A 14,583-nucleotide genomic window follows, 5' to 3' on the forward strand; every position below is an offset into this window, starting at 1 on the left:
CTGAGTGAGCGTAATCAGCATGTACAGGGAAACCTCTGTCATCAGTTGCGTTGCATTTTAAGCGGGCTACAGCAGGTGTATCGAGTGCGCCATGGACCGGTTCCCTGTTCGTGTGACGGACGAATGAAAATGCGGCAAATTTCCTTTGCGGCCTGTCTGAGCATGAAAATGCCGAGACAAAAAAGTGGAAACCGGATATTCACGCGGTTTTCGTCAAAAATCAGTCCGCTCACTCTTGACTGAGATCCGCAATCACGATCACGGTTTTCTGATAACGATTCATAACGTTCTCTCGTTTTCTCTATGAGCGCCCGATCACGCTGATGAATTTCATTCTCTTCTTTTTCATGCTTTTCATTTCCAGTATACTGTATATCCAAATAGTAGCTGTATAAATTCTGTAAGTGTTGAAGTGTTCAACACTAGTAGTTGAAGTGTTGAACAGTTGAACCTAAAATAAAATTTTTGCCCAGTCTTAGTTCTTCAGAAATTAATTTACGATCAGAGTTGTAGGTACGCGGCCGTCGATAGCTTCTCGTCGATTCTCTTATTAAAATTCTGTCGAGCTGTTGGATTTTTCTGACGTAGTCACTGAAATACTCAGCGGGTAGAATGGGCAGCAAAGAACCGGAATCCTCGTCCAGCACGTCCTCGCGGGTGCGCCTGTCCATCGTGGAGGACGAGGACTCCCAGGGTACGGATGAAGAGGAGATGTCCAAGCACGACCTCATCGATCATGTGGCCTTGGCGGCCATGCGGACGGCGCGCGCCCCACCCCTCGCGGGGGCGGCGGCGGCCCCCAAACAGGTCAGCGTCAAGCGCCGCGGACGGCCCCCCAAGAACCCCCAGCCCCCCGTGGAGGAGGAGCCCCCTATCCCCATCCCGCCGTCCGGAGCGATGGACATTGCGGCTGCGGCGATGGAGGGCAGTGGGGCGGGATCAGTGCACGGCGGTGTCAGCGTTGCTGCGGATCCCGTCAGTGGGGGGTCCTCGGTGGCCAGTGGCAGCAACGTGCCGCGGCCGAAATGCAACGGTCTGGGTAAGTGGCGTTCTCCGCAGTTTCATCGTATGCTGGCTGAATAAGAATAGCAGAATAAATAAATTGTAATGAATTAGCAAAATAGTGACTAGTTTCGTGTAAAAATGGTTTTTCTAATTTAATTGTATTCCGAGAAATTTAATTTTGTTGCTAAAATTTGGCGTACGCTCAAATTTTCATTCATTATTGTTTTTTAAGTGATTCCTGTTAAATTCAATTGTTAATTGTTATTACAAGGAATTTCAAGCAGATTTTATGAGGATATCATCAAAAATTGAATGGAATTTACAAGATACCTGTAACGTGGTTTCGTGCGAGTACTTGGATTTGGATATTTTAAATTTTGTATGAAAATTTTACGACAATGTTATCAAGCAATCGTTCTTTAGAAGAAATTAATGGAAAGGAATTAAACAAAATAGGCTGCTAATAGACATTTTTATGAAATACTTGCAGTCAACGATTTAAATCGCTAAAATTAAAAAAATAAATTGGTTGCTGAAATTGGGCGTACACCGTGCGCTTTGTATCGACGCCTTTATTATTGTAAATCAGGATAATAAAACTCCCGCTGATCGCAGATTAAGTTGCTTAATTTAGTTGACTGATATTTTACCTGGTACCCATTTCTTCGTTTATGTAGTAAGTATTATGGGTGTATACGTAAATTATGGGTGTATACTCGTATATGTAAAACTTGACGATATTTTAACTGCAGTACGTACTAGTAGAAAGAAAACTGGTCTCTATTATTTCATAAATAAAAATTAATTAAAAATTCAGTTGTTTTATCGCTTATCAGTGTACTAACGAACACATGAATGTTTTACTTCGAGAAATTGAAAGGTGACGGTGTATAAATTCTGTAAACTTCGGAACGTTCGAAAATTCTTCTCATTTACTCGCTTAATAGCTTGTTGTTTTTCTCTAGCTAATGGGTATGTTAATGGGACCAAGAGAATCCGCCTGGTGAAGCCCGACGACGAGCCCCAGCCGTCCTCCACGGGAGCGCCACCGGCCGCGGCGGAGGTGCCAGCGGCCCCGACGGAGGCCCCGGCGGCTTCCCCATCGTCCACTGCACCCACGACCAACCGAGCCCTGCCGGATATCTTCGATCTGAAGCTGATGGACATCTTCCTGACATGTAAGAATGTGCACGTGGAGTTCCAGCAGAACGACAACACCATCACCAAGAAATTCGACTACCCGGAGCCGCCGCCGCCGGGCAACGGCGTCAATGGACACCCCTAAAGAAAGAAATGGGATTTCGACCAATTGATTGGTATGTGGACTGGAAGTCACGAAATGGAGATTGATTTTCTGTTTGTTGTTGTTGCTTTTTCTTGCGGTTTCACTAGCCGCTTTTGGATTAATACGGTGATGATAAAGATGAGTATATAATAACCATAATACTAACCATGATGATAAATTGATGATTATTCTATGATCTGATTACTTTTGTACAGCGGTGCAGCGATGATTCTGCAACTGTCGAGATTATTTTGATTTTTTTGTATAAATGCTGTGGAAGCAGATGAATTATGTTTTTCGGTTGGAAGGTCGTTGTTTTCATCTTTGAAAAATTCCTTGACTTCACTTTTTTTATGATCAATAAAGCGTGGTTGGGCTTTTCTTCTACGCGTGATTACGGGAGATTTTTTGAATGATCGAATTTTCAATAAATAATGTAATAAACTACCATGAATCGAGCCTGAATTTTGAGATTATTTTGCGCTTGTGTCACAACTCTCTAAATTAACTGAATTGCAAAAAAAGTCATTAAATCTGAAAACTCATTAATTCTATTTTTGTCATTGGGTGGTGGTTCATCTTCGACGCGTGAATACGGAAGTATTTTTTATTAATTATCGGAATTCTGATAAATAGTTTATCTGTAATTGAGTTTGGCATATCAGAATCATGTGTGTTGCGTTTTGAAGACTGTTGTGCCTTTTTTTAAACAGTACCTTTAAATTTAAGTTTTGTCACAGTCGGTAATGCTTGCGGTGGTTAATTATCTTCCACCCGCGATGATGGGCAAATTTCCTAACTTCTATACGAACTTGCCTAGCATTTTACAGTGAATACATTTACAAGACCGCAGTTAACAGTAAGATAAACACTCGTAATTATGACGGTTATATAAGTTTATAAATTATACAATAATCGTTATATATTTTCGAAGCGAGTACTGATTAATAATATTGTCTGTCTTGTGCAAAGAAATCCAGGTCAGATTGACCGCCACCAGGGCGCGTTTCACTGAAAATTATACTCAATAAGCGCCAGCTGTAGATAATAATCCTCCACATCCTGAATGATCTTCTTCATCCCCTCGGTATCCGTGGCACATGTGAAGTGCGAATACAACGGCTGCTGTTCCGGGTAGATACTGTAGTGCCGTCCGTTCCCCGCGCGCTGCCCCCCACCCCGATCAAAGCACTCCCTTGTCGCGGCGGTCTGTTTACACTTGACGTACGCTTCGAACGAGCGCAGAATAAACTCCTTCCCGGCCTCCGCATCGCGCTGCGGCCCGAGGGTATCCGTGTGGCTGGGCTGGAAGGTGGCGTAGCGCGGGAAGTAGTCCACCAGATGGCGCTCCTGGATCTTCTCTTCGAAGATGTCTGTCTTGTTTAAAAAGAGGATGATGGACGCGTGCTGGAGGTACTTCTCGTGGATGATGACGTTGAATAGGGCGAGGCTCTCCGCCATCCGGTTGACGTTGTGCTTCTCGCCGGTGTGGGGGTCGCGTTCCAGCAGGGTCTGGTCGTAGTCGGACAGCGCGGCGACGAAGATGATGGCCGTGACGTTGTCGAAGCAGTGGATCCATTTTCGGCGTTCGGTGCGTTGACCGCCCACGTCAATGACGCGGAAGAAGACTTCTTTTTCGATCTCGAAGGTGTACTCCTGGATGCCGGTCGAGCTCTGCCGCACCTAAGGTTAAAATCAGATTTAGCTTTTTAAGTAAGAATAAGTAATGGTTTTAATTTTCCCCTATTTTGAAAGATAAATTTTATATTATTGATTTGTAAAAATTTATACAAAAATCAAGCGAAGTATAGCAGATAAAATAACATCAATATAATTTACATATTCTCCCAATAAAAAAGATTATAAATAAGCATTGGCTTCTTCACTTCAACAAAAGTTTTTTCTGAACTGTACTAAATTTGAATCAAGCGCAATCAAAATGAGGAAGCAAATTAAAATTTAGAAAAACAGTGCCAAACGAAGTAATTTATGTAGTTTCGTCATATGCTGAAATTATAAATATGAATTTTAGAAAGGCTTGAACGTTTGAACCCAAAACGTTTGAACACAATCTAATAAAACATTTCATTGTTATTTTTTTTATTTGAAAATGTCCCAAGACTTTTTGAATATCACCCTGATAATATGCCCGTACCCGCAAGATATCCTGCTCAGTGGGAATATACTCAGCGTCGGCAATCACATCAATCCGGTTGAAAAAATACTTCGCCGAGTCGTGCAGATACACATACGGGAATTCATGCCGACGCCGGTAGCACTCCCGTACTCCACCATCCTCCCACAAAATCCCCACGATCGTCAACAAGCGTTGAGCTGTCTCGCTGTGGTATGGTTTGCGGAATTCTTTTTTGATGACCTCGGCGTGACTGCGGTGCCGCGGATCGGCTAACGGGATCCCGAGGTCACCCATGGCCAGCAGCAGCACCCCCATGGCCTCCAGGATGTTCTCGCGAACCGCGCGGATAAAGGTGCGCCGGTGTTTGTCATCCTGGAAGTGCTGGCTGTGGATGATCTGCATCTGTTTGATGATGGTGGATTTGCCCACTTCCCCGGTGCCCAGCAGGAGCAGTTTGAAGTCGGAGAAGGAATCCCATTTCTTCAGCATATCGCGGATGTGCCGGTCGATGCGCTCTTGTTCGCGGCGTTCGGCGGTTTTGCAGCAGAGGATGTCGGCGACACGGCTTTCAGGCATGGTCAGAAAATTCGGTCGATTAATCTGCAATAACAAAGCCGTAAAATAAAATATTAGCGAACATACTGTAAATTAAATTGTAATCGTAAACTGATAGTTATACGAAAGTGTTCATACCGGTACAGAGTTTAAAATGGTTAACGATAGCTGCCTAATTGAACTAGAGCTCTACCTTTATGGCGAAGCCAAATAGTTTATTCAGAAAAGTTAACGTTCTAAAAAAATTCAAAGTGCCAACCGTAAATTCGAAATTAAAATCAGGAAAACGTATCTTAAACCAGTATGTCAAGCGAAGCAGATGATCAAGAAATTATTCGTAAAACTTAATCTTAAATTATATTTAATCATGTTCTTGATTTCAGCACTTTTAGTGCTCATATTTTATGCTTCAGTTAAGGTAATACAAGTTTGTAGTTTGGCTCTGACAGGACTGATATATTTACCTTAGTTTGCAATTAATCAGGCAGCCGTTGGTAATCCAGCAGGATGTAAAGGTCACTTGATCTTTGGACGCACTGTGACCAGTCAGGCGAAGATTAAATTTCGGAAAATATTATCCGTAAAAGCTAAAACTTAATTCTCAGTGCAAAAACGTCGTTCAGTTCGAAGCTTCAACTAACAAGAACAAGCACAACAATAAGAAAGAGGAATGGCTTCGAAATGGGTGTCAACGTTCTGCTTTATATCGCCTGAACCCTTGCGTTGAACTGCGCCGCTGTCAAGATTTCCGGCAATCCACGACCACCAAAAAGCGTTCACTGTGCAACTGTTTTCCGTGTTGGATGCGTGCCGCAGTTCAATGTATCCTCTCCATCTTCTGTGCTCGTGTCGGGAAAAGCGTACTTCTCCGAAAGCCTACTTTTCTTGAACAATATCAAGCTGTTCGGGCAACAGTTCGCGCAAACGGAACAAGGCCACCATTGAAAACTGTTGTTAAAGATGCGAAAAATCCGGCGTACACAACCTTGAAGAAATAAACACGAAACGTGTCGATCGACTCATGTTCGAGGCACTGGGATGCCGTGTGTGGCAGAAACCCAGTGACAAACATCACACGTCCTGTAATGTAAGTGCCGGCTAAAGGCGTGGACGTCATTTGTATTTTGAAGCGAAACATGTGTTCTCACAGTCCCGGAAGTGTCTCGATTAGGAATACAGACAGCTTACTTTCTACGGGTGTGCGGCCGCTGCGCTGTGCATACGGTGTTGATGTTGACAGATTTAGCCGATGCAGCGAAAGGTCAACAGAATTAAATGGCTTCGTTAATAAGAATTGTTTGTGCGTTTGACAAACCGCGTCTCAGTGTCGCGACTGTTGTTCTGCTCTCCGCGATGACGTTTTGACGGCTTCTTCGATGCGACAAGGATTCACTTCCCTCGATGATTTTAATGCGGTAGCGCGGTGACATAAAAAACCGGCAGAAACGGTAATTGAAGACTATAAAGTTACGATTTCTCAAATGCTTGTTGAGTACTGCAATCGACTCATATTCGAGGCACTGGGATGCCATGTGTGCAGGAACCTAGTGACAAACATCACATGTTCAGGGTGCCGGTTAAAGGCGTGGACGTCATATGTATTTTGAGGCGAAACATGTGTTCCGGAAATGTCTCAATTAGAAAGAAAGGTATACAGAGACGCTCACTTGCGACGGTAGTTTATCGCGATAAAGCTCAGGTTTTTTGCGGGATGGTTATGTAATTCGGAATTTCTTCGGCAAGTACCTACATTATTTACTTCTCCGATAAAGTCAGCGATTCAATGATAACAGACCTTTCCTGTCGTACACAGTCAAGTACATAATTATACGCTTTTGCAGCGATATCGATAGCCGTTTTTTTACACACAATATTAAATATGAACGATTACGAGAAGCGTCTGTAAGATGGTGTAATCGTGAATTTAACCGTCTTATCAAATTTCGGCTAGCTTTGTTTCTCTTATCCATTTTGTCATACTAAGCGTAAACGTTTATACGAGTACGAGTATATAAACTTGATACACGCTGATTGAATAATTACAATCGTTCGTGTCGGGAACGCCGCAAATATGATGGTTCCCGTCGTTCTCTTTCTGGCGCTCGCCAGCATTCCATACGCAACCGGTACGTATACAAAAAACGTGTTTTACTGCATGTGTACGCAAATATAACTGATATGTTGCTGTTTGAAGCGGAGTCGCGTGCTGATGGCGATGTACAGTTGGCCTGCACCCTGGATTCCTTCCACCTGAAGATCAAACAATCCAGCTGCAGTTGTACATGCGACGGCGCACCGGTATCGCCCACGGAACTGGCTGCTACGGTGCCCACTACGCCCGCGGTTCGCACCACCCCGGAGATTCCCACGACCACCCCGGTAGCGCCGATTAATCCTGGAAGCGGTGTTACGTGCGCAACCCAACCCAATGAGAATCTGTAAGGAATCCATGCGAGTTTATTTTTTTCGACGGTGGTTGGTTATATTAAGATGAAATCAACAAATTGCTCTCAGTGAATAATTTCACAAACGCACAGATATCAACATTATACTGTAATTAGCAAAATATTGTACATAACTACATACATAATAACTGGATACAGTGAATAAACAAAAAAGATATGCCGTGAACCTATAACGATATGAACGAAAACTGCGAGAAATGCACTTGCATCTTTATACTTTATGCAGAGTACTTTTTCATATAAAAATAATTTGTTAATTTGTTTCTTCAGAGAATTCTATAAATACTGTAATAAAAATATTTACGTCTGGATTCTGCAAGAACCGGCACTGATTTTTTTTTCGTGTGCTTTGCCATGTAAAGGGCGCCGGTAGAAGCCGATGATTTCGACCGCGTGGACTGCTACCCGGATTGGGGCGCTTCCGAGGCCGGCTGCGTGGCTCGCGGCTGCATCTGGCAGCCGTCGCAGTACCCGAACGGACAGTCCACCGGGGCGCCGTGGTGTTTCCATCCCGGATCGAATGTACCGAAAGCATACAATAGCAACGGTTGCGCCGCCGCGGCTGACAAGGCCACCTTCGCGCTGACCAAAGCCTATACCGGCAATTCCTTCAGCACACCCTGGGCCGACGTCCGTGTGGATATTGAACATGTGGGAAAGAGCGTGCTGCGCATCAAGGTATGTTACAGTATCTACCTAGAAGTAGGTACGTGTAGGCTTTTTTATCTCGCACGTTGACGCGTTTATTTTTATTTATTATTGTGGATCGACCCTCGACAGTTTATTTCGCACGTGCATACTCGGTTCATATGTAACTATAGGTAAACACAGCTCTTTTTGTTGATCAATAAGAAATGAATGCATTAAGTGCAATTCTGCGATCAAGATTATATCTACTTCCTTACTACGAGTAATCGCAATAAAAAGACGAGGCAGAAGGAAGTGCGCGAGTACATGCAATTATTGCGCGTCCGACTGCCAGTAGTCATCTTCCGGACTTTTGTGATTACGCCCAGTGAAATATAAAAAAAATTTGAAATTATCGTTAAAAACTTTAGGCAAATGATGTATTTGTACTTTGGAGCAGCTAAAACTGTGTAACTACTGGTATGTATGCCGTATCTCTCGTGCGCATGCAGCCTCGGCTCTGCGCCACCATACTACAATCCCGTCGCTTAGAGTAAAAACTAAAAACCGGTGACTGCTTTTTCCTTTGTCTGGTTTCCGCGATAAAAAATACCCCCGATGACTTTTCGATCCTTTATTTTCTGAATGCAGTACTACGATGCCGGTCGCTCCCGCTACGAAGTACCCACGCCAATCAACCGTCCTCCGCCATCCACCACGACCACCGACTACGAGGTGCGTGTGTACCAGGAACCGTACTTCTACTTCAAGGTCATCCGCCGCTCCACCGGCACTGTCCTGTTCGACACCTCCCTGGCCGGCTTGATCCTGGAGGATCAATACATCCAGATTAAGACCAAGCTTCCGTCGGAGAAGATCTTCGGGTTTGGGGAGAACCGGCATCGCACCTTCAAGCACAATCTGAACGTGGGCGCCGTGCCCATGTGGACGAAGGACTCGCCGCCGGGTTATGAAAACGGGAACCATTACGGCTTCCATCCGTACTATATGGTCGTGGAGGACAACGATGGGCGGGCGCACGGCGTGCTGCTGCACACCAGCAGCGGAATGGGTGAGACGGCAGATGAAAAATATGTTTTAATTTTTAAATCCCGACCCTAATTAAGAAATAATTTTACAAATAATTTTATGAAAATAACTTGATTGTTAGAAAGAAAAAACAATAATAAATATTAATAAATGTGAAAGTAACTAAATAGATGATTTAATTTTATTTCTTTTATATTTTGGTGAGAAAGGCGCTTGTTGTATTCCATTATTGCGTAAGTACGATATGGACGCCAACATATCAGATTGCCGGGCTGGTCAGCGACTTACTGCACCTCACCTGATTCCATGAATATCTTCGCAATTTTATAAAAATCGCATGTAAACATTTACAGCTTCTGTGTTACAGTAAAAACGTTCTGCAGGCGTTGGTATGTTTAAAAATTTTCCGCAAAAGTGTAAAAAAACTTTTGTACTATTAAGACATCGGGTTTTAATCAGCCCTGATCTGGCGTGCATGCTCTTTGGAACGCTCAACACATGGATTTCACTTTAGCGCCATTACACTACCATTCGCTGTTAAAGAACGCAGAGATAAACTGTCGTGCTCTTGCATTCTCCGTAGCGAAGACCAATGATTTCTGTGAAGGTATTTTTACATGATTGCAGTTTTTTCCATGCAACTGGGATCTGTGGGTTTTGACGTTTTGTTCTAGCCACCTTATATAATTAACGGACTCGTTACTACTGTTACTTACCACATAGGGATGATTTATCAAATACGTCTGTAATGTATTTCCATAATATTTGTTATTTTACCCAAGTTTATTTCACATTTCTTATAGAATATAAATTTGCTCCCGGCCCTACGTTGACGTTGAAACTGATTGGCGGTATTCTGGATTTTTACTTTGTTCTGGGCGACAACCCGGAAGAAGTCACCCAACAGTATACAGCGGTATGGGTCAATGTTTATCGGTTCGGAATGCACATTAATTTGCTTTCCAAACCGCATATTAATGTGCTTTAATGCAGTTTAATAATAATATTAGTAAATAAATTTATGTATAATTGTGATTGCTGATTTGTTTATCGCACTTGTACATGTATTCGCATTTATCAATAATTCAATACGGACACTGATATCAGGATTTCTGTATTATTTACAGTTGGTGGGGCGTCCTTTCTTACCGCCCTACTGGTCACTGGGTTTCCAGTTATCCCGTTGGGGCTACAACTCCTTAACGAAACTGCAGCAGATCATCAACCGCAACCGCATGGCCGGCGTGCCACAAGATGTACAAACACTCGATATCGATTGTATGTAGTCCCATTGTCATTTTCACAATGCCGGTCTTATCTGGTTCACGTGAACTAATATTAGCAATGAATGCGTGGCACTGCATTGTTCTCCCTTATCGCTGTTGACAGATATGCGCTTCCGGCAGAACTTTGTTATTGACCATGATAACTACAACGGACTGGGCGCCTATGTGGACCAGCTGAAGCGGGACGGTATTCGGGCGGTTATCATTCTGGTGCGTTAATAGAACGCGATGTGATTAATTGTTGTGTTTGATTGAAAAGGTCATGTTGACAGGATCCGGCTATCCATTCCGATGCCCCGATCAAACATCCCAAAGATCCGCAGTATCTGCCGTATGATAATGGTGTTATGCAAGATGTCTTTATTAAATGGCCGCACGGCGTTACCGGTATCGACAGGTCAGTTTCATAAATATTTTTATGATTACTTTTACATATTACCCATGTATTTTACTATTATGCTTCAATGATTACTATTATGAAAGACTTATTGCTTTAAGCCTTTAACCGCCAAAATTATTTTAAACTCCGCTTCCACCACTACGTAAATGCATCTTCCATCAATGTACGTTGTTAGTTAATGAGTGTATATGTAGTTGCATGCATTTGTGTGTTTTCAAGTTGTTTTAATTTTTGCACATGTGCACAGCATCAATGTGGGTCCAAATAACATTCTTCTGGGCAAAGTGTGGCCGGATGGACGCGCGGCATTCCCGGATTTCTTCTCGGAGAAGGCCAAAACCTGGTGGAAGAACGAAATTGTCAAGCAGCATCAGACACTCAAATTTGATGGATTATGGATCGACATGTGTGTATTTTCTGCTATAACAGTCTTCTGGTGGAAACTATGAATTTTGAGTATTGTTCTGCAAGTATAAAGTGCGAATCAGTTACAGCCTGATTTTCTATTAAATTTTATTTAGTGTTTTCTGTGAAACGGGTAAATTCTCTGTATCTGATAGTATAAATATCAAAATCAATAAGTTTATTTTTTGCAGAATATCCACATAGCGATACGTTCACCTATTTGGTGCAGATATTTGGTATAATAATTTGGGGCATATATTTGGTACGATTTTGCCAGTGACTGTTAATTATTTAAGCCGCCTTTTTAGGAACGAACCGGCTTCCTTCGGAACGAACACCAACGGCCAGGGCCAGTGGTTCTGCGGCGGTGACCTGCCTGGGAACCACACCTGCCAGGGTCTGCGCTGCCCACAAAACAGTCTCGAACAGCCACCCTACACCGGCCGTACGTACAATCGCATAGCAATTCGCCTGCTTTTCCCATATATTATTTTAGTGTGAACTGTTTCTTACTGTATTAAATAGTTTTTTCTAAAAATTTTATTTTATTAAATTTTGCTGCAATTATATACATTTTTTGCACAGGTCTGTGGCATTGCACCTTACTGTATTCTTTTTTTAAAATTTTATTTAGCTGAGTGCATGACGTTTCCTATAATCCTGTTTTTTGCACATGACTGAACGTTTACGGCGTTGATAACACATTAACACTTGATTATTTATTATAAAATATTTAATTTACTATTCTACATGTAATTTCCTTTTGTGTACAGGTCTGGGACGTCTGTCGGACAACACCATCTGCATGTCGACTGAGCAGGAATGCCGGCCGGGTCAGCGGTGCACCCACTACGACGTGCACAATCTGTACGGATGGAGCCAGAGTGAGCCGACCTTCGCGGCCGGTCAGGAGGCCACCGGCAAACGTATCCTGGTGGTGTCGCGCTCCACCTACCCAGGGAACGGCCAGCATGTCGGCCACTGGCTGGGCGACAATTCGGCCAACTGGGGCGATCTGCAGTACTCCATTGTGGGGATGCTGGAGTTCAACATCTTCGGAATTCCTTATGTACAGTTTACCAGCATTATTATTACTATTAATTCATCGCTAGTAGTGCTGTGTTATATCGTGCAATTTTCTTATAGATTGGCGCTGATATTTGCGGTTTCTTTAATGAACCATCGGAGGAATTATGTGCTCGTTGGCAGCAAGTCGGCGCATTCTATCCGTACGCGCGCAACCACAACGGCAACCACTATAAAGTATGGTTATCGGTTTATAGAATAAACTGCATTAGTTAGCAACTTAATAGGCAATTTTACAGTTTTTTTGTACATTTATAATTTTATATATTTCTACAACATTTATGTATGTGATGCGTTACTGAATTGCATCGATAAAACTTACGTGATATTATTATTCGTTCAATTAATCACGCTATTTTTATATCTTCTACCACATGCTGTGCGTAATTACAGTATATCGATCTATTATCGGAAATTTAAATGAATCAGGTTTTTAATAACACAGAATATTGATCAATAATGATTTTGCTGCTGTTATAATATGCTTAAGTGCCAAGCACGAAAAACTTCATTTGTCCACCTGTTCCTCAGGATCAAGATCCGGCACAATGGCCGTTAGTGGCCGATGTGACCAAGAAAGCCCTGGCCATCCGCTACCGTCTGCTGCCGTACCTGTACACCCTCTTCTACCACGCCCACACTACCGGCTCAACGGTCATTCGGCCGCTGCACCACGAATTCCTGACTGACCAGACCACGTACGATATCAACGACCAGTTCCTGTGGGGTGCCGGTCTGATGATCTCGCCGGTCGTGCAAGATGGGTGGCGCTCACGCAGTGTCTACTTCCCCGATGCCAAGTGGTACGACTACGCTGGAACGGTACGAAGCAAACCTTGCATTTTTACAACATATCAAATAAATTTTGGTTGTAAATCCCGGCAGTTTTATTAATAAACAAAAATACATTTGAACCAAAATACAATATCAGCATTAAAACATACGTAAAGTAGTTATGTTCTATGCGCACTTATTGTTCTTTAGCTGCCATTACAATTCACTGCAAATGTGGGTTAATCGTAGTAAAATGGTTTGTGGGTGAGCCATGCATGCATTGCAAAACATGGCTTTGCTAGTCACTTTGATTGGGAAGAACGTTAGTATGCACAAGCAGAATTTTTTTCTGGGTTCTCAAAATCACTATAATCAAAAACACAAATTAAATACAGTACTTCGGGCATAAATGCAGTATAATAAAAGCGAAAGTCATTCATTGCAGCCGGAAGTGACGCGTCAGGGCAGTCGTACGTTGCCGATGGAGATCGACCAGATCGGTATGCATTATCGTGGCGGGATCATTTTCCCGGCGCAAGTCCCGGGCAAGAACACCGCCGAATCCCGACGCAACCCCTTCCAGTTCATTGTCGCTCTGAATGATACATACGCGGCCAACGGTGACCTTTACTGGGATGATGGCGAAGCTATTGGTGAGTGAGCTATCCTATTAAACGTAGTACAATTCTCAATACTATAGTACATACATCCAACATGATGCCTTTAAAAAACACAAAAAGTTTGTACAATATATAAACCATGAAAAAATAAAATAAAAGCAAGATACACATAAATAGTATAAAAACATGACTTTTTAAACGGTAAATATGAAATACCTATAAAAAAGTTATTGGTGACAAAAGATGGTATTCAGATGCGGGACGTTATGGCTGTTTTGTATCGTAGATGCCATTTCCGGTGGGAAGCATTTGCGCGCCTCCATGAAGTTCCGCCAGAATGCTCCGCATCAGTGCACCTTCACGTACACGGTGGACGCCAGTGCCAACGTCAACAGCGGCAATGTGATCGTCCGCGACATTCACCTGTTCGGAATGCCCTTTGCTGTGGTGCGAGCGGAAGCCAGCCGGGGCTTTGCACATGTCATTAAAGTGGGCCAGGCGTACCAGGTCGTCTTGCAGGACATTCCACTGAATGCGTCCTTCCACGTCAGCTTATTCCCTACACTGTGATTTTTCTGGCGTGATTAGCTGCATAAATTATGGAGCACTTATTTAATTAAGCGGTCCGAATAGAGTTGTAATGAATATTTATGCGATTACTTCCGTTTCAAACAGTGCATTGTTTTTGGAGAAATGCATGCTAGTCATTTCATTGACTCGGTGATGGGTTTGAGAAAGGCATCCCCTAAGAAGACGCAACCAGATTTGGAAATGGTTGGATGCGCGCTAAAGAAGTGTTTGATTTGCTTATTTCTCTTGGTGCATTAATCTGTATTACCCAACAAAAACGATATGTCGGTAATTCGGTATCACAGAGATTAACGCTGC

At 43.0% G+C, this 14,583-nt stretch overlaps 3 protein-coding genes across 5 annotated transcripts; 2 read left to right on the forward strand and 1 right to left on the reverse strand.

Annotated features, from left to right (window-relative positions):
- The first annotated feature begins 103 nt into the window (after positions 1-103).
- LOC129589679 (taperin-like) lies at positions 104-2,651 on the forward strand. Of its 3 annotated transcripts, none has more exons than XM_055484518.1 (3): positions 104-513; positions 589-1,039; positions 1,971-2,651. In XM_055484518.1, exons 2-3 carry the CDS (start codon positions 613-615, stop codon positions 2,288-2,290), a joined length of 747 nt encoding a protein of 248 aa, XP_055340493.1. In that variant the 5' UTR covers positions 104-513; positions 589-612; the 3' UTR covers positions 2,291-2,651. The 3 variants fall into 3 exon arrangements, with proteins under 3 accessions (XP_055340493.1, XP_055340494.1, XP_055340492.1); XM_055484519.1 differs by having other exon boundaries at positions 104-400; XM_055484517.1 differs by having other exon boundaries at positions 108-400; positions 514-1,039.
- A 384-nt stretch (positions 2,652-3,035) lies between these two features.
- Positions 3,036-5,758, reverse strand: LOC129589589 (guanine nucleotide-binding protein G(q) subunit alpha-like). Its single transcript, XM_055484394.1, has 3 exons — positions 5,447-5,758; positions 4,446-5,027; positions 3,036-3,973 (listed from the first exon to the last, which is right to left on the reverse strand). Exons 2-3 carry the CDS (start codon positions 5,001-5,003, stop codon positions 3,299-3,301), a joined length of 1,233 nt encoding a protein of 410 aa, XP_055340369.1. The 5' UTR covers positions 5,004-5,027; positions 5,447-5,758; the 3' UTR covers positions 3,036-3,298.
- Positions 5,759-6,954: 1,196 nt separating this feature from the next.
- LOC129589548 (maltase-glucoamylase-like) lies at positions 6,955-14,543 on the forward strand. Its single transcript, XM_055484343.1, has 15 exons — positions 6,955-7,108; positions 7,177-7,420; positions 7,810-8,125; positions 8,726-9,146; positions 9,928-10,040; positions 10,252-10,402; positions 10,514-10,620; positions 10,683-10,807; positions 11,058-11,216; positions 11,524-11,660; positions 11,989-12,284; positions 12,362-12,478; positions 12,833-13,123; positions 13,521-13,728; positions 13,982-14,543. Exons 1-15 carry the CDS (start codon positions 7,054-7,056, stop codon positions 14,263-14,265), a joined length of 3,024 nt encoding a protein of 1,007 aa, XP_055340318.1. The 5' UTR covers positions 6,955-7,053; the 3' UTR covers positions 14,266-14,543.
- Positions 14,544-14,583: the final 40 nt, after the last annotated feature.

Source organism: Paramacrobiotus metropolitanus, unplaced genomic scaffold (assembly GCF_019649055.1).
Source record: "Paramacrobiotus metropolitanus isolate TYO unplaced genomic scaffold, Prichtersi_v1.0 Parri_scaffold0000036, whole genome shotgun sequence".
Lineage (NCBI taxonomy): Eukaryota > Metazoa > Tardigrada > Eutardigrada > Parachela > Macrobiotidae > Paramacrobiotus > Paramacrobiotus metropolitanus.

Bases quoted from the DNA above. Each gene is read 5' to 3' on its own strand.
- LOC129589589 (XM_055484394.1), bottom strand. From the start codon at position 5,003: ATGCCTGAAAGCCGTGTCGCCGACATCCTCTGCTGCAAAACCGCCGAA. The intron at 3,974-4,445 runs GTACGGGCATAT...TTTTAACCTTAG, and splicing joins CTGAGCAGGATATCTTGCGG to GTGCGGCAGAGCTCGACCGG.
- LOC129589679 (XM_055484518.1), top strand. From the start codon at position 613: ATGGGCAGCAAAGAACCGGAATCCTCGTCCAGCACGTCCTCGCGGGTG. The intron at 1,040-1,970 runs GTAAGTGGCGTT...GTTTTTCTCTAG, and splicing joins GCCGAAATGCAACGGTCTGG to CTAATGGGTATGTTAATGGG.
- LOC129589548 (XM_055484343.1), top strand. From the start codon at position 7,054: ATGATGGTTCCCGTCGTTCTCTTTCTGGCGCTCGCCAGCATTCCATAC. The intron at 8,126-8,725 runs GTATGTTACAGT...TTCTGAATGCAG, and splicing joins AGAGCGTGCTGCGCATCAAG to TACTACGATGCCGGTCGCTC. The intron at 10,621-10,682 runs GTGCGTTAATAG...TCATGTTGACAG, and splicing joins TTCGGGCGGTTATCATTCTG to GATCCGGCTATCCATTCCGA.